This window comes from Harpia harpyja, chromosome 14 (genome assembly GCF_026419915.1).
Source record: "Harpia harpyja isolate bHarHar1 chromosome 14, bHarHar1 primary haplotype, whole genome shotgun sequence".
Lineage (NCBI taxonomy): Eukaryota > Metazoa > Chordata > Aves > Accipitriformes > Accipitridae > Harpia > Harpia harpyja.
Window position 1 is genome coordinate 30,526,855 of NC_068953.1, and position 23,546 is coordinate 30,550,400.

The 23,546-nt window shown below is 40.4% G+C and overlaps 1 protein-coding gene and 1 long non-coding RNA gene across 2 annotated transcripts in view; one reads left to right on the top strand and one right to left on the bottom strand.

Moving 5' to 3' along the window:
• Positions 1 to 884: 884 nt before the first annotated feature.
• Positions 885 to 14,392, bottom strand: PYGO1 (pygopus family PHD finger 1). The gene is made up of 3 exons (XM_052807076.1): positions 14,259 to 14,392; positions 9,644 to 9,729; positions 885 to 7,895 (listed from the first exon to the last, which is right to left on the bottom strand). The coding sequence occupies exons 1-3, from the start codon at positions 14,305 to 14,307 to the stop codon at positions 6,774 to 6,776; spliced, it is 1,257 nt and encodes a 418-aa protein (XP_052663036.1). The 5' UTR covers positions 14,308 to 14,392; the 3' UTR covers positions 885 to 6,773.
• Positions 14,393 to 15,125: 733 nt separating this feature from the next.
• LOC128150691 (uncharacterized) overlaps positions 15,126 to 23,546 on the top strand; it is a 59,883-nt gene continuing 51,462 nt past the window's right edge. The window contains exon 1 of the long non-coding RNA XR_008238137.1: positions 15,126 to 15,451. This is a non-coding gene — a long non-coding RNA (uncharacterized LOC128150691). The remainder of the gene's footprint in view (positions 15,452 to 23,546) is intronic.

The following is a 23,546-nucleotide window of genomic DNA, read 5'->3' on the forward strand; positions in this document are numbered from 1 at the left end:
TTCGCAAGATAAACCAAAAGAGAGGTCCATTCAGGATCTTTCTTCTGTTGGCACTAACTTATCAGTCAAAAGTGCAAGAAACTTTGTAGTGAAAGGAGATAAAGTTTTCCCTGGTATTCTTAAATTCCCATCTCCTGTGCTATGAAGGATGGAGATTTATATTCCAGTCAAATCTTAATTATATTACTAATACTCTGGACCTTCCAGTTGCCAATACGTACATCTCTTCCAGGGGTTGTTTCACTTCTAAATGGCTTCAGAGGCTTTAATATGGGGGGGGGGGGGGAATCCTTTAAATAGTTTACATTTTCTTATCTTCAATTTAATAAATAACCTTTTTTCCTCCCATCCTTTCTAAATTCTCTCTTATTTCTCTCATACCTCCACATTTTTTAAGAACAGCTGCTATTTATTGCAATGAACTGTTTTGCATGCGTGGCTTGGGACCACCCATAGCAGTTGCTTTTAAAGATTATTGGTAAGGTACTGATTTGGTATGTGTTAGTTCTGGCATTTCAACAAACAGGAAAAGCTTAGTAATAAATTTATAAATTAGAATAAATAATTCTTTGCATCATCTCTTCCCAAGTGCAGAAAGCTCTAAAAAATCTGTTCAGCCAAATGGTGCCTGAGCCTTCCCTCCCATCCTGTAAGAAAGAAATGGGGCTTATGGTGCAAGACATCTTCTAATCTGCTTTGAAGTTACTTCAGATTAATACCTTTACAGAACAGCGGATCTCTCCGGCAGGAGCCATTTTTTCTGATCAATACCACCTCATACTGTTTCTTGCAGGATTATGCCTAATCCAAATGCATTCTCACAGGCAAAACATTAGAAGGGTTAATCTAGGCATTACATCAGCTTCATACAATCAACTGGCAACTTCCCCGCAAAAATTATCTTTATTTTAAAAGAAACTGAAACCAGACAACAGAAAGCAACAAAATTACATACAGTGCTGGACAAAATCTACCATATACATTTTCCAAGAACACTTGAATTGGATTCTGATATATGTTCTTCTAAAAGGTAAAATATCACATCATTATTAACAAAAAAAATAAATGTCAACAATCTTAATCAGCTTATATTTGCACTGTTTGGATGGCAGTAGATTGGTAACTTGCCTTTTTCAACTCATCTTTAACACTGAAAGGAGAATGTGGACAAAAAAATTCCAAGTCACAAGGCCCTAAAGAACACTGTCTGCTCTAAAGGCCATATACAAAAGCTTGGAGGACAGACTGTCTTTTAAGTAAAAATCCCTCAATAACCGCATATTATTTCACATTTCAGAAAAAAATATCAAGGAAGACCAAAAAAAAAAAAAAAAAGAAGAAATATATTAAAAGCTTGCCCTCCATAAGTTATATGGAAGTTCAGATTTAGACCATCCTTTAGAAGATGAGTGTCTAGGAATAGATACAACATCTCTCATGACTCCAATCCCAAACTGTCTCCAATACAGCAATTCCTGAATTACAGTGCACAAACCTCTGCGTAAAAAGGTGGGGTTGGATCAAAAATTATTTTGAGACAGACAGTGTGAACATGAAGAGGAAAATTAATCATGTACGGCAAACAATACAAAAATAGGTAATTCCCTGTGATGTTGGGATAAGCCATTTCTGAACCAGGAAACTGAGGGCAACATTGAATACTTTAAGCTATAGGCAGCACCTCCAAGGGGCTGAACACCATTCAGAATTAATTAACTCAGAACTGATGACACACAACACTAGGGCACTAAAGGGACCCTTTATTTCCATATAAAGCATAAGCCAACAAGAAATCAGAGGAGTTCCATACAAACAAGTGAATGTGCATAACTCAAGATGTAGTGTAGGATAGTTATATTGCCTTAAGAGTTCTGCTAAGTACACTTTATTTTCCAATTTTAAGGAAGAATCTATTCTAATATAGAAAGCTTCAGACAAAACTTAGTAATTGCAGAATAACTTTAAAATACATCCAGTTCTACATCCTCCTGCATATATCTAATCACATCCAATAGATACAAAAATTACATGTTTTGTAAACCAAGTAGAGTGTTAGAATAGAATTTTCACACCCATGAGCTTATTACCAAATGTTCACCCATTTGTCAGTGGATAATATTAAGAAATTCATACTAACAGTTATGGCAACAAGATGACAATGCACGTAAGTGCTGCGTGTTTTGAAAAGTAGTCAGTTTTAATTACCATGAATTGCTACCATCTCTCATACCTCGTTCTAATGCAAGATACCACGCCAGCTACCAATCCATAAACAATAATGTTTCACATACTTCATAGAGTAGCTTAAAACACATCATGATATGAAATAATCTGTATTACATAGTAATTTAATCCCTGGCCACAGGGTTAATGTTGGACAAAGTCTGGAAACTTTTTTCCAATTTGAATTACATACATTAACTTTGCCACACACCACAGCACTAATGCATGTATTACTTCAGACATGCTCTAATTTAAAATCAAAACAAAAAAGTTGTTGCAAAAATACATGTCACCAATGTGGAACACATTCAAGATTGTATAAAAAGTACTGAACTGATATCCCAAAACAGGTATATTTAAGCAGTACATAAGGAAAGATTAGTTTTAATATGAAACAGTCATTTAAGTCACATACAACATGATAAGAAGCATGACTTCCTTTTTTAAAAATGTTACACCAATACTTCTACTGCCAGGCAATGTTTATTTATAAAATGAAAGTGATATATTTAATGCAGCTGTGTTACTGTATTAAGTTGGAATAAAGACAAATATTAAAAAGGTGCTACATTTTAACACCATTGATTTTGTAAAAATCTCAAACCATAAAAAGCATTTCACTTGCAAACAGCATAGGCCCCAAACTGCAAACACTTTGAAATGTTCTTGACTGTGTGCATGCAGTTCCACTGACTTCGTTAATTCTTACATGCTTGAAGTTAAGCCTGAAAAATGTGATTACAAAACTGGTTCTCAGATGAAAAACTTCAGAGGTCACAAAGTATGTTCTTCTTTGAACAGCCCCCCACATTATATTTTTGTTTTAAATGCAGAAAATTTTATTACTTTTCTCTAGTCTCTTTCATCTGAAGATCTCAAATAATAACTAGGCCTCTAAACACCCTCAGGAAGTAAGCATTAGTCCCATCTTCTGAAAGAAGAGATTGAGGCACAAACAGTTAACCTTGCTTGTCTCAAGTTGTAGAAGGGATCAGTAAAACAGCCAGAAACAGGATTTTTTATATCTACCCTCTAGCCTATAAGCAGCACTGTCACTTACCGTGACACCAATAAAAGAAGTATTTTAAAGAGCAAATTACATATTTTCTCATTTAAAACTGGTCTCGGGCAAAAAAAAAAAAAACAACCACCTAAGTATTAAGAACAGTTCAATCCAGTTTATATCTGTTTCTTTCAGCCGGGGGCTGGCGGTGGGAGAACATTTTGGGCAATATAGGCTGCATTTCTGACCATGACAAGGAGCTATTTAAAAAGGACACAGGCATTTCCCACAAAAATGTTAAGGTTTGTAAGATTTACAAAAACTTTGCAATATTTTTGGTGTGCAGCACCAGTACAGTCTAAATCACTAGTAACGAAAGAAGCACATGATAGTTGAATACAAATTGTTTCTTGTAGAGTACTACAAAAAAACTCACCTATTCTAATCAACCCTCCCTCCCACCCGCCCTTCTATAACTAATTTCTAATTCTAACCAGCTGATGTTTTCCTAGTACCTTACTAACAAAACATGATTGTTGTTTTTCCTGTGCATACTTGAACTACTACTAGTCAATACATGCAGAGAAAAACAAAGTAAAACCCTCTCTATAGATAAAAGAGTCCAGATATGCCAAGAGTGTATCAGTAGGGCAAGCATATTGGCTGGATGACTTTTGGAGATCCTAATCAGTCATATCTCTATGATCAGTGTGATAACAAGTTTGGTTTTGTTGTTAATTTGTTTTTATTTGATATAACTGGCATTTGCTAATGCCTTGAATTTGTAGGTTAACAGACACAGAAAGTTTACTGGGTTACAAACCTAACATAGTACCAGTTTAGAAAAACTGAAATAAATTGTTAGTTTCACAAATACACAATTTAAGGTCTTATAAAATGATATTCCAGTTGATTTTAAGTTTGTAAGAACACTATATTTAAATTCTTATGTCTTGCTAGCTAATACAGAAAACACTTGCCTAACTTCAGGTAGGGTTGAGGAAGAGATTAAGAAATACATGGCTATTTTAAATACTATGTCGGCTCCAAAATGTTAAAACATTGATTGGACTTCTGAGAACAAATGGCCCAAACATCTTCTCACAACAGGAACAGGGTATGGGAGTGGGAAAGGTATAGTAAACAGCATGCTTGGGTAACAATATCATCATTGGAGCTTTTGCTGAATTTTCACTGAGCAAAATTTTTTATTTCATTTACATTGCTGTAGGTCTAAATCAGCTCCACTACCTTCACAATGCAAATTGTTGCAGAGATAAAACTGATTCCCAGAGGAACAGATCAATCTAAACAAGGTTTGGTTTAATTTCTACTTTAGATACCAAAAGCAAATTCTAACAGTCAGTCAGTCATTCGGAAAACTACTGAAGAATAAATCTCTCTAACAGAGGTTGTTGCTTCATTGGTTTTTTGTTGTTTGTTTTTAAATATCACACCTCTAACAAAACAAGATTAAGTTGTACTAAATAAAGCAAATAGTGATGAAAACAGCAGCTCTGGATCTGCATTACACTTTCTTTACATCTCCATATAGGAAATCCTCAAGATATGAATTGTGTCATTTACCCTTTAGACTAATTATTTCCTTCTTCCCAATGAGAGGCAAGACAAAAAAGGAGGGCAATACTGCACTTCTCCAGTAAAACAGTACGTAAAACTTGTCACTTTTAAAATAAAACAAGGACAGTTATGTTGATCTGCACAGTATCTTCCAGGAAAGTACCACAGTAGAGCCCATTTAAAATCAAACACAATGGTGAACTAGCAAACAGACCTTACTTTTCACTCATTAGCATAGCTTACCATAAGAACTACCTCTTCATACAGACAACTGTATTCTGTATAGGCTCCTACATCATTCATCACCACAGACCTGAACAATTTATCACATTAAGGAACATGACTAGTACCTGTAATGCTTGACATACGATTTAATTGCTGTTTAAAAACTAGAAGTTTCCAGCACAGTGGTATTACAAGCAGAGTCTGTTATTACAGCGCCACCTTTTATTAAGTTAAAACAACACTTCTCTCTACAGAAAAACTCATTTTTAGTTGCATATGCAACTTTATCACACTGCTAAGGCTGAAGTCTTCAAGGCTAGATGTTTCCCCACAATAGAGCAAACAAAAAAAAAAAAAAAAAGAAGAGGGGGGTATTTTTGAGATCAAGAATAAGATCAAATTACCCATATTAAAATAGAATTCTTAGCATCGCACTTGAAGCTCTGGTGCCATTCATACTTGTCAGTAGGATATCAAGTTTAGCAAAGAAGCTAAACTTCCTATTACTTGCTCCTGATGTAAGCTAAACTCAACTGATGTGAAAGCTGTATTTTTCTTCACCCTGGACTTCCCACCCCCTCACTGCAGGACTGGCTGAGGCAGTGGTGGGAATTCAGTTTTAAGACTTTGCTGGCCAAATTATCTTGCAATTTGGAGCCTGTGCTGAGCACACTCTATTGCTTTGCACCCTCCTTCATGCCAAGTGGACTGTGTAAGCTCAGGATGACCGAGCAGGCTCTAGCTGAAAGCCCAAGAAGATGGGCAGGACTTTCCCTGCACTAGTTCATTCACAATTTTCAGGCAGCACAGAGGTGGGAGGCTAGAACCATCAATGAGAAAGGATGAGAGAGAGGTGCATGATTGCACAACTGTGACAGATGCAGAGACTGTATCCTAATGCATGTGCTTCAGATAAATAGTTACTTATGCAACCCTAGTTTTGGTATTCTCTGGATTTAAAGCACTGGACTTCATAAACTTGATGTGTTCTTTTTCCAAAGTAATCATATTTTGTAACTATTTCCAAATACTGCAAGACCTAGCAAGAGTCTTCAGCAAGTAAGTATTTGCTGAGAAGTCAAAAGAGATCATTGTCTTTTCAAGGAAATATAAATGCGTAAGAGTTAGCAGGTTTCATTGTGTTACTAAGCATGAAGTCATCAATTTTTTAATAGTATGTTAATGCTTTACTTCAAAAATAGGAAAAAGCACATATGAAATTCTCTGTATTTTCCCTAAAATAAAAACTATCAGTACTGCACATTCTTCCGTGTCATCTCCACTATATTCAAAGAAAGGATAGCAAGAACATTAGTAATGGACATTCACACACACACCCCACCCAAAAAAATGTAATGAGTACTTGCAAATATAGTACCATTAAAACCAAGCACTAAATGCTAGTGTTAGTTAACACATTAACACCAGCAAATTAGGGGGTATTCATACAGGCACATTTTTGCCTTCAGTAAAATTGTCAATGCACATCCTACTTCTGATCAATTGTCAGTTATGTTTTACAGTTTAATCAGAAACAAAAAAACATTCCATCCTGTAAAACATTTGCACGCATAAAACAAAGAGTACAAAAGCTGAGATGGAAGTTTATGAATGAAAACAGACTAGGGAAAAAAAGATGACAGCAATCAAACACAACCGATTGTCTGCAGAAAGCAAAGTACGCAATTTGTAACCAAATCTTCGTAGCAAGTATTTCAACCACTACCACCAATTCACATTGTTAGCCATCTGTATTCAATGTAGGTGGTCCTGCGGTCTCTCTCGTACGCATTAACTGGACATCTTTGTCAGCCATGCAAGTATCACAACCCCATACTGCTGATGCTTCTGCTGTAAGAAGGCCATAAGCTGACTCGGTCATGCCTGTACAGATGCGATGAAACCATTTTTGACAAGAGGCTTCACACAGGATGGCATCCTGGTCATCATTAACTTCATGTGTACAAATCCCACATGGATAGACGGGTTCAGAGGACGAGTGACCATGACGACTGGGATGAAGGGGTGTTTTGCTGCTCTTTTCAGAGCTGCATCCTTCAGCAGTACCTCGAGGCTGGCGGGACTTACTCTGAGTCCCATTTGAATGGCCAGCATTAGTGTTATCAGCATTATTAGAATGGCTATTATCCTGATTTACCACATTGTTTCGAGTAACATTTTTTAGGTCACTGTTACCTTGACTTACAATGTCCTCTGTCCTGTGATGATGCTGATGAGCAGCAGTGTTCTGGCTGGACGCCTTGCTTGCACCTTGACTAAAGTCTTGCTTTTGAGCTGACGATTTTGTCTGGTTGTACGTGTTTGGTGGAGGAACAAAAGAATGGTTTGACTCTAGCTGAGAATTTGGAAAATTTGGATTGTTTCCAGGACCAAAGTTAGATGGCATGTCAGGGTGAGGTATCTGACCAGAATGACCAAAGTTCTCACCAGGATTTGGTCTGAAATGCTGACCAGGCATATTGACATTTTGATTTATCTGACCACTACTATAAGGTGGTTGATTCCCAAAACCTGGGTTATCATGTGGACCAAAGCTGAAAGAGTGGGGTCGGCTAAAACCCATTCCCACAGGGTTTTGAGGAAGGGGATGTGGTTGGTTTCTGAGGGAGTAAGAACCACCATATGGCGAGGACACTCTGGGCAGCATGTGAGGTGGCATTCTGAAAGTGTTATAGCCTCCAAAGCCAGGATAACCAGGATTACTAAAATATGGATTTCCTGAAGGAAGTGGTTTATAAGACACAGTATTATAGTTGTCATCAAATGGATTTGCAGCTACAAGGTGGTCAGAGCTTGGATTCAGCGGTGGAGCATATTCAGATGGAGGAGGAAATGATGATCCCTAAAAATATTTTAAATACAACATTTAAATTAGTTTTAGTATTTCCTTGCAAAACAGACCAACCATAAAGGTCCTGGATTAGCAGCACTACTGCTAGAAGAACTGTTCAGCTGTTGTGTAAAGCTCACCCACTGTACCCTGCCAGGCTGTCTGAAATTTCAGTACAGAGGCAAGAGAGAAGTTTGGGCTCCACATAACATGGTGATTTATAGTAATCTCAGCATTTTAAAAATTGTGCAATTGCACAACTATGCTTCTGAAAATACTACTTGATATGTGACTTCTATTTCTTAATCTTTTACATAAGAAAAGCAACAATACAGAAAGCCATATATCACTTAGGCACAAAATATTTCCGAATGTTGAAGAGCAGATTTAAAGCATTTCCTTAGTTTTGTTTTGGGTTCATTTTACTGAATATACATCTCTTAAGACACCTGACTTCTATGAGGGTATACAAACCTAATATTACTATAACGCTAAAAACGGTATATAGAATACAGGAGTTGCATACAGGAATTTTCTATATTCTGTGTACCAAATAGAGGTGTCCCTTATGAGCATTCAGTGATGTGGAAGGTCTGCAAAGCATAGTCTGTAGGTATAAAATACAAGGATTTCTGGTTACAGAGCATAATCAACTGTTTAATGGAGCCCAGAGGCTGTTTAAATGTCATCAGAGTAGCCATACAATTGAATTTCTTTCTAGACTAGCCTGTGGGGAACATCTAGCTGCTTCACCCTCACGGTAACTGTGTTCACAGAAAGCTTTTCCTCCTAAATACTAATAAACTAAGACTGAACATTTTTTTTTCCCCAAAAAAATTTCTGCTGTGCTGCAAATTTTGAACCTGTAAGAAGAGAGGAAACTAATCTGCATGTCCTCTAGAGTTATCACCATTCCAGAACACAAGGAAAGCTCCACCAAGAAAGAGGTCTGAAACCCCTAAATTAACTGAATATTTCTCAGAGCATGTTTCACCATGACTACTTTAAAACAAAACAAAAATTAAGGAAACAGATCCACATCTCAATGGAATCTGGATAGGCCTAACAAAGTGATTGTTCGACCTACATAAACAAAATTACTCTCACTGGGCAGTACCAGATTAACAGATACTCTCACTCAAAGCTGAATGAACACACAAAGGAAAATTCTGCACTACAGATACCTAATTGCTTTAGATGTTTTGTATTCAGGCTTCTTTTCTGAAAACAGAAACTGTATAGAAATGCCAAATTGCAGGGATTCACTGGAAAGGAGCTGAACCTGCCTCACAGCTTTTGCTTGAAAATTACTTGGGGAATATACCAAGAGTTTGGTCAAAGCATTAACAAACTGTACTGATCCATTAGCCCACAAACCTACACATATAGGAATAAAAGTAAGAGGAAAAGTAGTCTCACAGCAACTACTCATGCTGTACAGATTTCTACCAATGGCTACAAAGTCATTAAAAGAAAGTCTGTGTCTGAATCAAATCCATATGGTAAAATACAAGTTGTTGCAGTCTTACTGTGCTCCTCTCTTTATATGTCTTTGGCAACCTACAGAGATTAAAATAACTTCAGTGAGAATAACTAGTATTATGAAGATTTCAACTTCACAGTACAACTGAAATATTTTGTACGTAACTGCTACTTGTGAGAATAGACTGGTATTCCGAACAATGCAAGACAGTCATAGCAGCAAACAACATCTGAGTGCACTATTTATTAAGAAATCAAAAGAACCAAAGGGAATTTACCTGTGTATTTGCTTTGCGCTTTTTCTTATCAGGGCTTCCAAGTTGTACTCCTGGTCCTCCTAACCCATCCAATCCACTGTCACCACCTACAAAATTTCAATCAGTGCAATACTGCATTAGTTTTCTTACAAACTGTATTTTAAGCTTGCCTCTGTCTGTCATAGCAACAGATATCTGTTACAAACACTGAACTTGCATTAATTCTGGTGCCTTACATTGCAAATCCTTTAGGAGCGAACATCTGGAGGTAAAAGTTAGCATACGTCGTATACAGCTATCTTACTCTATTACCACTTTAATGCCCAATTCGTGCTCATTACAGTTGGCATAAACATTTCCATTTATTTTATGTTTATCTGTCCCTTGGTTCTTAACATCTCCACTTCACCAGTTAGAAGGTATTTCTTGTTTGCATAATGCATAAAACTTTCAAAAGAACTGCTGAAAACTACCCCTAAGATTCACCTCCTATTTAACTTGCACAGACATAGCATTTATCAAACTCACAACACCAATATACAACAGTACGTTACAATACGCCATGAAGGGAAAAGCAAACAGTAGTAGACCTATGAATGCAAACCACTGAAAACCTGCTATGTTGTTTAGACAGATCTCTAGTTTATCAAATCAAAATTTCACTAAATGCAAGACTTGATCAAACAAAAAAGACACCTGCCAAAAATGAGAGGGGCTCTAAGTGAATCTGCCCTACTCTGCAGAAACCTCATAGAATAATTGAGCACGGATGCTCTGGCACAAAAAGAAGTAGAGAATGTTCATTTTATCAATCACTCAATCAGACTTGACTTTGAGCAATACAAAGAGATATCTGTACTTCATCTGGGATTCTTCTTCACCTTTCGTACCTGTGGGACAAGCTGTCCAGGTTGTATAAATTGTGGCTTTCATTTTTAAAGCCCTAGCTAGACCATAGACAAAAAAAAAGAAAAAAAAATTCTAGCACATTCCTTATTATTCCAGTCGGCCTTCCTTCATGGGGCTCAAGTGGATTTGCCATCATATGGGAACGCAAAGAAAACCCTGAGCTGAAGTATGAAAATCACTTTGGGGTGATATGAGAGCAACACATGTTAAGATACTAACATCATTACATTAAGAAACAGTTTATTAATTCTTTTTTCTTTTTTTCCGATGGCTGTTAAGATAATAACTTATTTGCTCTTTAAAAAAAAAATTTATATATATAGTAACAGTATAGGACAGTAAGAAGTGGGCGATCCAACCTTAAAAATTTACTGTTATTTGTTTAAAACTCATATTCAGAATACATGTCAAACTTTATCAAGATGCAAGCATAGAGCTGAACACATGGGTTTGTCTTTATTACCAAAGGCGACCTGAAGATAACTGTGAATTATCAATAGTATTACGCAAAGAAGCATAACGTATGATATTACGCCACTCTACATTAAGACAAGTATTCTCAGCAGACAACTAAACCAGCTTTAGGACTATTCAATAAAGTAACACAAAATCTCTTCTCACAGGGAGGAAGCAGACCTACTGTATACAGACTGAAATATCCAACAGTTATGTCAAATACTCCTGATCAAAGGAAGCCTGACAAATTTTCACTTCTAGCACTTCCTTCCTCCTCCCCTCCTTTTCTGAGGTTTCAGAGAATTTACCAGTTCTACCTCAAGTAAGAATCCAGTTCTGCTTCTGCTTTAATAAGTTCCTTTTGGCTTTGGCTGTCACTGTTGAAATTTAATTTCATTTTTCATTATACATAAGGAAGATACGTGGACATCCCAAATCAACACCTGTCAAATTTTAAGTCTGAATTTCAAAGACTAAGGCATGAAGTCATGATCATGTTCTCAGAATAAACTCATGCTTGAGCATAGCATATTGCAGTATAACCTACCATTAGAGTAACCAGGGATTATTCTGAAAAAAAAAAAAAAAAAAAAAAGTCCTTTTTGCCTTGATTTAGAATATAAAATCCTGCATATACTTGGCATGCTACGAAGCACTGGCACTGCATTAACTGTAAATACTAAATAATCACAGCATAAAGTTTTACATAAAGAATGATGACAAATCTCTCTTAAATTCCAACTCTATCGATCATCATCTTGATAAATTATTTGCCCAGAACTGTCCCTGCACTTTCCTTTAGCTTCTTTTCCAGCATTCCTATACATTTATCATAAATTCAGTGGGAGATTGTACTGTGAACACTATTCCTCACAACTGTGTAAAATACACTCCTGTTCATGGTCCTGTACTCTTAATGCATAAACAACGTTAACCACTGATAGCAAAACATTACAAGTATCCAGATTTCTTTTAATAAATTCAACAACTAGCAGCACAGATATCAGTAAATCTGTGATCAAGTAGAATACTGAGGATCATATGCAAGTGCTGTTGTACAGTAGCATAAGTTAAAACTTTATAAAATTATGTCTAAATTCCCTCTCTGGGATATCATTCTTCAAAAACATAAGCATATGAATATTAGAATTCCAGTGACCAGTTCCACTGATTTCTACATGAATTACTTACGTGGGTGAAGCCATTCATATGCCTAGGCTTGCAGAACTGAGTCCTATGTCTGGAAAGGTACAAAGCTTTTGTATTTGCAGTTCTCACTGTGTGAGGCCAATGATTTAATTTAACCCTATGAACTTATATTTTCCCTGTGGATTTTATAATGATTTAATTTATACATGAAAGGAAACAGAATGTTAGTCCTAGCATACCTCCAAAAAAGAGTGAATAAGGGTCATTTTCATGCAGCCAAAATAAACTTTCCAGAAAGTCACTTTTGGTACCTACCACACAGACTTATATTAAAAGGTGTGCTGAGCATTTTGGAATGTTGCACTAAGGGTGCAAAAAATTATTTCATCGTATGAGACTAATTTTCCAGGAAAAAATACAATCCTTTTGACTGGGACATCATATACATAATGGATCTAGAGATATAAATATATCTCTGATAACTATTTCCTTATTAAATAACAGATAAAATGTATTTCAGCCATTTACATTTGGGAAAAGGAAAAGAGGTAAGTCCCGTATCCTTGTCTACTTCATACATACACAAGACAAGACATTTTCAGTGTTAGTCAGGAGAACTGCAACTTGTAGTTTTATTTACATATAAAGAGATTATGACTTTGCATGTAATTTACACCATACTTAACATACTGCAAATACACTACGGAGTATTTTCATACTCACTGACAAATCTCTGTCTGGGTTTCTACAGGATGGATGCCACGAGTCTTTTTAAGCAGTGCTTTATCTCAGTAAGAACATTTTCCCAAAAAACATAAATGGTCGAATAAACTTTTCATTATAGAGAAAAAACTAGAGTCTAATTTCAACCAGATTTGGTGAGCCTGTTCTGTGGCCCTGATATTGTAAACAGTTTTGATATTAAGCTGTAATTGCATGGAACTCGGTGGGTAACTCTGGCATGTGAAACTGTATGTGCTTAAATGTTTGCAGAATCAGGGCTCGAGAGCGAAGGAGTCTAATGAATTCCAGTCTCCTTTGTAACACTGCTGCATATTTTCATTCTCTCATTCTCAAGGTTGCAATCCAGCTGTTACTAGAACAGTTTTAGAAAAGCAAACTGTAAATCAATGACAATATACACAGCAGCATCCACACCTATCCCCACTTACCCAACCCTAAAAAAAGCTTAAAACATCACGAACAATAGAATTCCAGGGGCAAAACAGGAGGCAAGGAAAAGAGAAACAATAAATTGCAGATCTTACCATTTTGCCATGATTTTCACCCAACTCAGTCACCCTAGCATCTTTCATTATGTCATTCAGAAATGCATTTCTGTTTTTAAGGACTACAAGGACACAACTACTGCTACGTAGACTGAGGTGCTACTGCCATTAAAGTCAGTTGCACAGCCGAAGTCGGAAGAGATACCGTATTTCTACCCTTCTCCTCACACATTGCAAAGAAACGCACACTTCAAACCTCACTAGAGCCATATAACAGCGCTATTAATAAAGAACGCTATTTCGATAAATTTTTCATTTCCCGAAAAAAACAGAACCCCAACTAGAATCAGGCACAAGAGCAAGACCGGGGTAGAAGAGCGAACACTCAAGTGTAATTTACGGGCTCTGCATCAACACCAACTCGGACATGTGGCACAGCCGACGTATTCCCTTGCACCAACAGTATGCACGCTGCATACTAATGGGCAGCACATCCAGAAAAACACAAGAGACACAGGCACGCACCCCCACGCCTCCACTCGCGGGGCACACCCGCGCGCGCAGCACGTCCCGAGTTTTGCATTTAAAGGCCCCGGAGGCTGCGGGAGCCCGCGGGGCCCGGCCGGGCCCCACCGTGCAAACTTAGCGCGGCTCCCGCGCCGCCCGGCCGCGCCGCCCGGCCCCGCCGCCAGCCGCAGGGAGGGACGGCGGCGGGGGCGCGGGCGGCCCGGCCCGGCCCAGGCTGCGCGGCGGCCGGCCGGCTGGGAGCCCGGCGGGCAGCGGCCGTCGGTCCGGCCGGTGCGCGCATCCCGCAGCACCGCCAGCTCTCCCTCCTCAGGGGAGTTAGGCCCCAGCAGCGGCCACCCCCCCGCCCGGCCGGGCACTCCCCGTACCTCGGGATCTCTTCAGCGCGATGGGGTCCTTCTCCTGTTCCGCTGACATTACAGACAGCAGCGCATGGCTCCCAGGGCGGCAGGAATCAGGGCTCTTTGATGCTGCTGCTGCTGCTGCCGCCGCCGCCGCCGGTCGGCACCCCGCCCCCTCCGCCCCCGCCTCCTCCGCTGCCGCCCCCGCCCGCTGCTGCCGTAGCCGCCGCCGCCCCAGTAGCGGAGCTGCCAGACTTTGCAAAGTTTGGGCGCGGGAGGGCTCTACGGCGGGCCGCGGCGGGGGCCGGGCGAGGCGGGCCCCGGCGAGCGGAGGGCCGCCGCCCGGGAGCTGCTCGGGGGTCGGCGGAGCGCCGAGCCGCGCCGGGCAGGGCCCCCGCGGGCTGCGGGCGCCCGCCTCGCTCGGCGCCCGCCGCCGGGGCTGCCAGGCCCCGCGGCCCCGCACAGCGCCCCCGCCGGCCACCAGCGCCGCTCACCGCGCCGTGCCCCGGTCGCCGTTGCCAGCCGGCGCCCGGGCCCCCAGGGGCAGCGGCGGCAGCTCCCGCGGCGGCGGCGGCAGCGGGGCGCTCCGCGGGGCACCCGCCATGAGCGCGGCGGGGCGCGCCCCCGGCCCGCGCCGCCGCTCGGGGGGGAGGGTGGGAGGGGGGGGGGGTGGCTGCCGCTCGGAACAAAGACGCCGCGTTGGGGCGGGCTCCGCCGGCTCCACCGACCCTCCTCCGCTCGGCCGCCGCGGGCCTGCGGCCGCCGGGACAGCGCCGGGCGAGGCGCCGGCCGCGGGGCTAGCCCCGGGGCGGGCTCGGGCCGGCGGCGCGCGGCGGCTGAGGGGCGGCGAGGCCGGCGCCCAGCGCGCGACCGCTAGGACCGTTGGCGCGTGTGAGGGCGGGGGCCGGGGCACGAGCAGTCGCTGCCCTGACTGGAAGCGACCGCGACAGGCGGGAGCGAGGGCTGGGGCCAACGCGCGCGGCTCCCTCTGGTCCTTGCTCGGCCGCAGTCAGCCACGTCAACCGCCGTACCGGCAGGTGCTTCTCAGACCTCGGTCGAGGCTGTGCTCCCCGGGCTGTTAACGGCTTCACCGCCTACCTCTCGTGCGACGCGGGCTTAACGCATTCTTCTCGCCTCCAGCCTGCAGCTCCGGTTCCTCCCAGTCCGCCGGACGTTTATCTGAAGAGCTGAAGCACCATGCACCAGCGGCTCACTGGCAGGTAGGTCCATGCCGGCTGGTGGACCCTCTTCAAGGAGGGGCTCCCTCCATACAGGTTTTGCCCACCAGTCTGTCCTTTGGCCTGAGGAGAGACACAACCCGTGGGGCCCAACTGGCGGCCCTCACAGTGTTGGTAAGCACTTCTAAACCCTTGAAAAACACAAGCTGATAGGTAAATCGCTGCCGGTGTCACTGTAATTTTGTGGCAACGTACATTCCGCCACAGTTTGCCATCTTCTGAAGTGGCTGCATTTCAGAGACATATAGAGCCCTCATCCTTGATCAAGACTGTTAATCAACTGTATTAATAATTATTCTTTTGAATAAGGATTTATCTTCCCTTAACTGGGATAAAAGTGTCCAGCTGTAAAGTATGGGGTTTGTTCACATACCTTATTTCACAATACCTAGCAGTGCTATTTCTTTACATACCTTCTTGTTAGATGGATAGTTGGTAGTTCTCCAGTATTTGGAACACTTTTACTGAGGGGAAAAAAAGTGGTATTTCTGTAAAGGTTAAGGTATCAGTATTACTATGTTTTTGCTTTTACATTTTGCATGTTTAACTAAAATGGAGAAAGTAATTCAATTTTTTTATGTCGATTTCTGCCCTTCCCTAGACATCGTTTTTATTTGTCCACAGTCTCTTACTTTGCAGCAATCCCAGAATGCATGTACCTCAAAGTATAGCATATTGCCAATATTCTTGTGGGATCTGCTGGTTAATTTTGTGTAATCTTGGTGAAGAGAAGTATAGCCTGTTATTAGCAAGGTGGGTGTGAGCTAGTCTATATTTGGAGGAAGATGTGTCTTATCTGTGAAGAGATTTGCATTTTCTGAGATGGAACTTGCTGTAGGCCTAGATGATTCTCCCAGGACTGCATGAGCTTTTGTGCAAGGCTGCCTTGTAATAGCATGTAGACTGTAATTATGGATGCGCAGATTGATGTCGCTGAGTCTATAAAGGTTCCTAGGGGGAGATTGTCTGCATCAGAAATGTGAGCAGGGAATTCAGATTTAACCCAGTGCTCTAGTTGCAAAAAATTATGTCTGTTTTGCTGTTCATCCAAATTCAGCTTTAGCTTGTACTCAGGTCTTTAGTGAGTGGTCTCTGAGAGGCCTGTTGGACCAACTTTACACTTCTAAACCTACATTGGAAATGGCTGATGCAGCATCTGAAAGGAATTAATTCACTTGCTCAGGTGCCTACATTAGCATCTCAAATATTCCCCAAAAGTCTATGAAAGTTCTCATTATCACACACCATTCACCACCTGACAGCCTCGCTGCTCATTGGTTGTCCTTAAAATTACTGCAACATTTCTTGCTCTCAAAAGTTGGCATTAATTAAGAAAGCTTAGGAGTACCTAGTAGCAACCTCCCCAACACCTAAGTGGAGGTTACCAAGAGGAGAGAGACAGGCTCTGTACTGAAGTGCACAACAGGAAAATGAGACTCAGTGGTCATAATTTGAAATGAGGTTCCAACTGGGAAGGGGGGGAAATTGGTTTGAGGCTAAGCAAGCATTGGGACAAGAACCTAAAGAAACTGTAGAACCTCCATCCTGGGAGGTTTTCAAGACCCAGCTGGGCAAAGCCCAGAATAGCCTGGCCCAAGTTCAGCATTAACCTTGCTCTGTGTAGGAGGTTGTTCTCAAAGTCAAGACCTCCGAAGGTCCCTTCGAACTATAATGATTCTGTCATTCTGAAATAATTTTTGTTTTAACAATAACCAACCACACAGAAAGCTCTTGCTCCCTGCCAGAGGACTCAGTTGTGAACAAATACTATTTAATATTTTATAACTCACCCTGACTGTTGAAAAGGGTAGCTTTGGTGAGATAACAGTAACTTCAATCACGTGTGATACATCAGGCCTAAAAATGTTACTAAGTATGGAAGAGCTGGTTTTGGTAACTTCTAGGTTCCTTTCTTTCCGCATTCAGGTTAAAAACAAGGCTGCTAAAAGAGCCTTTCTGTACAAATGACCAGTAGGGAAAGGAAGTTCTTTTACTGATTGTTGTCATAGCATCTGAACATTCAACACTGCATTACATTATCAGGACAGAAATATCAATGAGACATGGATCCACAACAGATCATTAACATTTAAAGGATTTTTACTGCATCTTTTCACATGTATCTACTGCACAGCTTGGGAGCAGAGAGTAGCATAGAAGCCCATTTTAACAACATGAATGTATGCAAATGTGCTAATGAAAAGAATATAAACACCTTGGAGAAATTTATTGACATTTAAGGAATTCAAAAAAGGAAAAAGTGAAAGATTTGTTCTGTTTGATTTTGTGGGGGCCAAGATTTCATCCCAGAGGAATAAAATTAGGAAATTAAAAAAGAAAGCATGACATCAGAAGGAAAAAAGCTGGAAGCTGGCTGAACTGTGTAACTCTGCCACTTCCAGTACCGGGGAAAATACAAAAGTTTTCCTCTCATGTAAGCCATATGTGTTATAAAATAAAGCACACACAGCTTTAACCTGTCAAGGTACTGTAATTTGTCAAGTCACCACAGAAGATTTCCTACACAGTGAGACAGAAATGCACCCTTATGCAATGGGCATGGACCTGGGAGTCCAGCAGGCTCATGCAGAAGGGCAGTATGTCCAGCCTGTGTGGGCAGTGTCAACTTATGGCACATGGCATGACAAGATCCGGTAGCAGCTGTGCAGGTTTTCTGGCATGTGGACACAGAAGCCAAGCAGCCAGTAGTCTCTCTCCCACCCGGACAGAAAGTGTTGAGCTGGAGAAAAGGCACGCATTTAAGGAAATTTGGACTGTGGTAGCCTTAGTTCATAACAGTCTTTCAGCATCAGTAGATTCGATTCCCCCATCTGCTATGAGGGAAAAAAATAACTCATTTTTCTAAAAGGCCCTTTTTCATGTTATACAAATTAAAGTCCTAGTTCTGCAAACTTGTACATGTTTCACAATACTACTGTGATAAACAGGACTATTTATCAAGGCGGGAGGGAGTTTCTGTCAGGCCTGAGTCAACGTTAAAAATCTGGTTTTGTTGTTACGCTGGAGTTACACCTCTTTCTCCAGACTCATTTGTTCTCCTCCTCTGCATCTCCCTTTTTCAGGGTAGTAAAACTAAACACGCACATATTTATAAGTTACACAGAGATGTGCTTTTTATGCCTTTTTAGTCTAGCTGGTTATGCAGCTGGTATTGCTCTGGAAAAATGTGTTAAGCAGGTCCCTTCTGGGTCTATCAGATGTAGAGCATCTCTGCCAATCTCAGGGATTGTAACTAACTTAAACAGTTTGAGCACAAGTCATTGAAGCTATTTCAGTGCAAATTGCTCGCCTACTGGTGAATGCTACATCTGTTATGGTGATGTAAACCAGGTCTCATGAGCCCACGTCTGTTTCATTTCTGCTTTTAATCAACAAAAATTAAGGCTGTCTAAACTTCTGCATTAACCATTCATCCACATAATATAAAGTACAAACCAAAATCTAATTCATTATCTGTTCATGTTTCAACTTTAATCTGAAATGAATACAAAACTGTTTGTAGGGAAGAAGTATAGAACAGATTGCTTTATGAGTTTGTCCATGAAAGAATATAAGACTTTTTTCTGTAGTCCATTGCATTAGTTTACTTCCATATGATGCATGATATATCTTGAAATCAGCTAAAAAGCCTGAGAATGATCATGCCTTTGTCTAATCACATAGCAAATCATTGGCTGATGAAACACATTTTTCTAAGCTTTGCAAGACAAGTTATTAGTGGACTGATCAAAAAATGTCTCAGAAACATTGTGTACAAAGGGCACTATAGTGTCATATCTATACTAGAACAAAATCTTTGAAGTTCAAAGCAAGCTCTTAGACAGTTCTGAAACTTAGTAAGATTAACATTTCTTTTTTTTAGTGCACACTTACCTTTTCAACTCACAGTTAAAATACAGCCATGCTCAAGTATTTCAGGAAAAAAAAAAAAAACTTTGATGCACTCAGATACTTTTGCCAACAACACATATGACTTATAAAGTTAAAACCTACAATTTACTAACAGTTTTAAACTATAAAATTTTATAGCTGATAGGTAAAAATTAGTAAGTATAGTACCTAAAAATTTAAAATATAAAGACAGACATTGATTATCGTATTTATATACCAAAGTACAAAAGTTTTGACAAGAAATCCTCTGTGTGTGTGCATATATATGCATTAGAAAACCCTCATTTGATCTTCAAGTCACCAAGGAACATAAGATTTCTTTCCCCTTTACCTCTAGGATAAGTAAAAGGGAACTTTTACTTTGCCATGTTAACATTATCAATATAATAAATTTTAAAAAGGGACAAATACATGTTTAAGAAACCTTTGAGGGCTCCTCTGCAAAACAGACTACTACCCACTAAAAGTGGTTGCCTGTTGAGCAATGAATAGTGAAATGGGGACACTCTGTGGGGAAATGAAAGAAACGCAATTTCTGCACTTTCTGGATTGTCATCTTTAATCCTTTACATTTTCCTGTTTATGGAAACAGGGTTTGATTAAAAGAGAGGCAAGCATTTAATTCCTGCACTTACTCAGTTCTCTGAAGAGCCCTTTCTAGTTTTCTGCAAAGGCCATGCTGATCTTTGCCAATAATTGGTTAGGAATCTGCTCTTGTATCCAGGCTCTGTCAATGACTTTGCTGAGAGTCGAAGTTATAAAGTTTGTTGCTGTAAAAACCCAAGGAAGCCTTGTCCTATGCATCAGTGCATTTTTAAGTAAGTAATTAAATTTAGGCAAAGACTCTTCTGGGATTTGCATTGCAGAATTGCCACAGTGAAATCTTTGCCATGAAACTAAAGGAGTGGTAATGCTAACTCTAGAGGTAGCAAAGCCTCATGCAGAACAAGCTCTCCAGGCTTAGCACAGTTGTGTGGGTATCCTCTCATCTCAGCCCTGTGCCTCAGTAAGAGCCTTGGACAGGCACAGAGCTTCCTGACCCATGCATATCTGCTTACACTAGAGGGAATCTTCCTGGATACACTGCCTCTTTTCTCTTATCCACCACCACCAACTTTTTTACAGTTTTGCAAGTCATATTTATTTGATAAGATCTATATATTACAGAAAGTTACACACACACAAATGCATTTGTTTTGTTTTATAGTCTGCTTTTTATGGTTTTGGAGAGTGCAGTTCACAGGGTGCTGCCTCTGGGATGGATCAGACCCATTGAACATTGCTGACTGAAGTCCTTGAATTTCAAGCAGTAGGACTGCTTGTCCAGTCCAAGTACATATGGACACTGCAGCTCAGAGTATCAGGCAGAGTCACTGAGAGAATAGCAAAGTCTCCCCTCAGTACCTCTGTAGACTCTTCTGGATTATGCGATACCACTATATGCAACTTCTAGCCACACCACAGTTGCTCTAACCCTAGTTACACACGGGTAAATAACAGCTTTCTGCACTAAGAAAGAAATCTGTACCTCATTGCTATAGTCAAAGAGCACACGAAGGAATAGATTTAATCCATGTGTTTGTGATTCACTGTCTTCAATAAAAACTGACACATATTAGTAGTGAGACAAAATAGCGATGCTCAACTCATGATTACAAAACTCAAAGTCAGATTTAAGGGCCAGCTGGTTTTGATTTTACTCTACTAGTTTCTCTTTGGAGGACTCTGTATTGGGGTTTATGGAGTACATCTGATCTCTCTAGGAGGGACATGGATAGTCAAGAATGGGGACAGATTTTAGCAAGAACATGTCTGTCAAGAGATAAATTAATTTTACAGCCATCTCAGTCAAATTATATCACTTGCCCTTCCCTTCATCCAGATCAGTAGTTGAGGTTTTCAACTACAATTATGTCTCTGAATTTCAGAGCAGGATGCTCAGAAGCCAGCTCTATGTTAAACAGCAAACGGGACCAAAATCTTAGTACAAAAATATCATTAATGTTTGTATTGGGTGTAAGTGGCATGGTTTTGGTAGCAGGGGTGGCCTCTGTGAGTACAGACCAGGAGCAATAAATTAATCTTCCCCAAGTCAAGTCTGTTTTGCCTGTGATGGTAATTGGTAAGCTATCTCCCTCTCTTTATCTTGACCCATGAGCTTTTTCATTTTATTTTCACCCCATTCTGTTGAGGAGGGGGAGTGACAGAGCAGCTTGGTAGGCATCTGGCAGCCAGCCAAGGTTAACCCACCATAATGTTAGAGACCTTTTTACAGTAAGACCTCATGTATTTGCAGTAATTACCAAGCATTTCCACAATTAGGAAGTAAGGAGGAAATGTAATTAGTAGACTATTGAGGGGACTGCTACGTGACTTTTTCTTTTTTTTTTTTTGGCAACTATAGCTTAGTCTTAATTTTTAAGGAAAATATTTACTGGAATGCAGTAATAAAACCTCTGTTTTGAACAAGTAACTATGAGTAATAGGAGATCTGCTGGGAAGCAGGAACCAACTAGTGTCTGAATTTGGGGGTTTGTAGGCTACAAAAGGAAAATGCAGCTAAAGCAGAAAAAAAAAAGATAATCACAAACATACCATTGTTAGAAAATGCAGTAAAAAAAGCCACTATGAAATCTCAGAATTTTGCCATCCTTTAAGAGGAGATAACAAATCAAACTTAGTTACTACTTTTGTTTATTGTGCAACAAAAGTAGGAAAGAACACAAGAACAGATAACTAAATATGCCTAAGTACGCTGTGACCTAGTTACATAGATGCTGCACTCTCCCATTACATCTGAGAGCAGCTTCCCTAATCCCCAGGCTAAAATTCATATGGAATCCAGGATTTCAAGAAAAGAATGTGGAACTAATTATTTAAAATATATGCACTATCTGTCTGCAAACACCAAACTGGATTAAATTGCTTGACATGTATTATGCCTAGTGGGTACAATTCAAAATCTGAAATTTACAGACAGACATTTTAGGGTGCTATACATCTGTTCCTATGGGAATCCTGTCATCTAGTTATCTGCAACTGCAGGGCTGGGCTATAAGTTTTGGCCCAGCTGAGCTACAGGAGAGAAACCTCATCACAAACTCTTACAACCTTGTTGAATGCTAAACCAAGTTGTGGAGTGCTTCTGTTAAAAGGCTGTTTCCAGTCAACCCAACTGCAAATGGCAACCTCGTCACTCAGGCTGAGACTTCTGTGTCATAGAAGATGATGCAAGCCAGCACACTGCTGGGTGCTAGGGTACTTACCCCATCTCTAGCCAGTGCTCAAAAGCTAATCACGGCGGTAGTCCAGGCTCACGTAAACCTCTGAGCCTTTACAATGGCCGAAGAGGACTCTTGGGTATTGACTGTGATTCTAGGCTGTGCTACAATGGCTTCTAAGATGCAGACCTTCACTGATTTTATCTTACCATATGTAGGTCACAAAGCTAGTGATGCAGTATATAAAAAATAAGAGGGCGCTTTCCTCTTTAACATAGTTACTTTTCTGTAAAGTGTTGTAAAAGTCAGTATCAAAATTCTTTCCTATTATGAACTAGAGGTTGTCTTGCTTTTGATTTTGCAGAAGTTTAATTGAAATACTTAGAACTCAAGCTTGGAGTTAACTTATCCTTTGAAGTTGGAAATCTTGATCTCAAGGGATTCATTCTGCCTTGACTGTGGGTTTTATGTAAAGCAAAGCCAGATTGTTTTATTTGGTAGAGACTGAGCAAGCTGTTACCAACTTCTAAATATTCAGGATCTATTCCAAAGCATGATGGTTGCTAACATGAATGATATAATTTTTAATGGAAATTAATTTTTTTTTTTATTTTACAGTCTGTGCTGTAAACTGCCTTACTTCCAACTTCAGTTGCATGACCTAATATAGGGAAGGCTACGAGCAAGTAGTTCAGTGGGATTGTTTTAAGCGAATATGACTGTAAACTGCAGAAAGTGAGGAAGCAGCTTATATTAAGCTCTGTCACTCATCCCCTGGTGATAGCTTTCAGCAATCCAGAGGGGTTAATTTCCTAGATCAGCACACCAAAATGCAAATTGTTAAAGGCTGTAGTGAGCTGTAGCGTGAGCAACACTTTTCCTGCTTTCATGTGTTGCAACCCCCTGGCAGCCTAGCCAGAAATCTGCTGCTTTACTCATGAAAA

Bases quoted from the DNA above. Each gene is read 5' to 3' on its own strand.
- PYGO1 (XM_052807076.1), bottom strand. From the start codon at position 14,307: ATGTCAGCGGAACAGGAGAAGGACCCCATCGCGCTGAAGAGATCCCGA. The intron at 9,730-14,258 runs GTACGGGGAGTG...GAAATTTTGTAG, and splicing joins CGCGCTGAAGAGATCCCGAG to GTGGTGACAGTGGATTGGAT. The intron at 7,896-9,643 runs GTAAATTCCCTT...AAATATTTTTAG, and splicing joins AGCGCAAAGCAAATACACAG to GGATCATCATTTCCTCCTCC.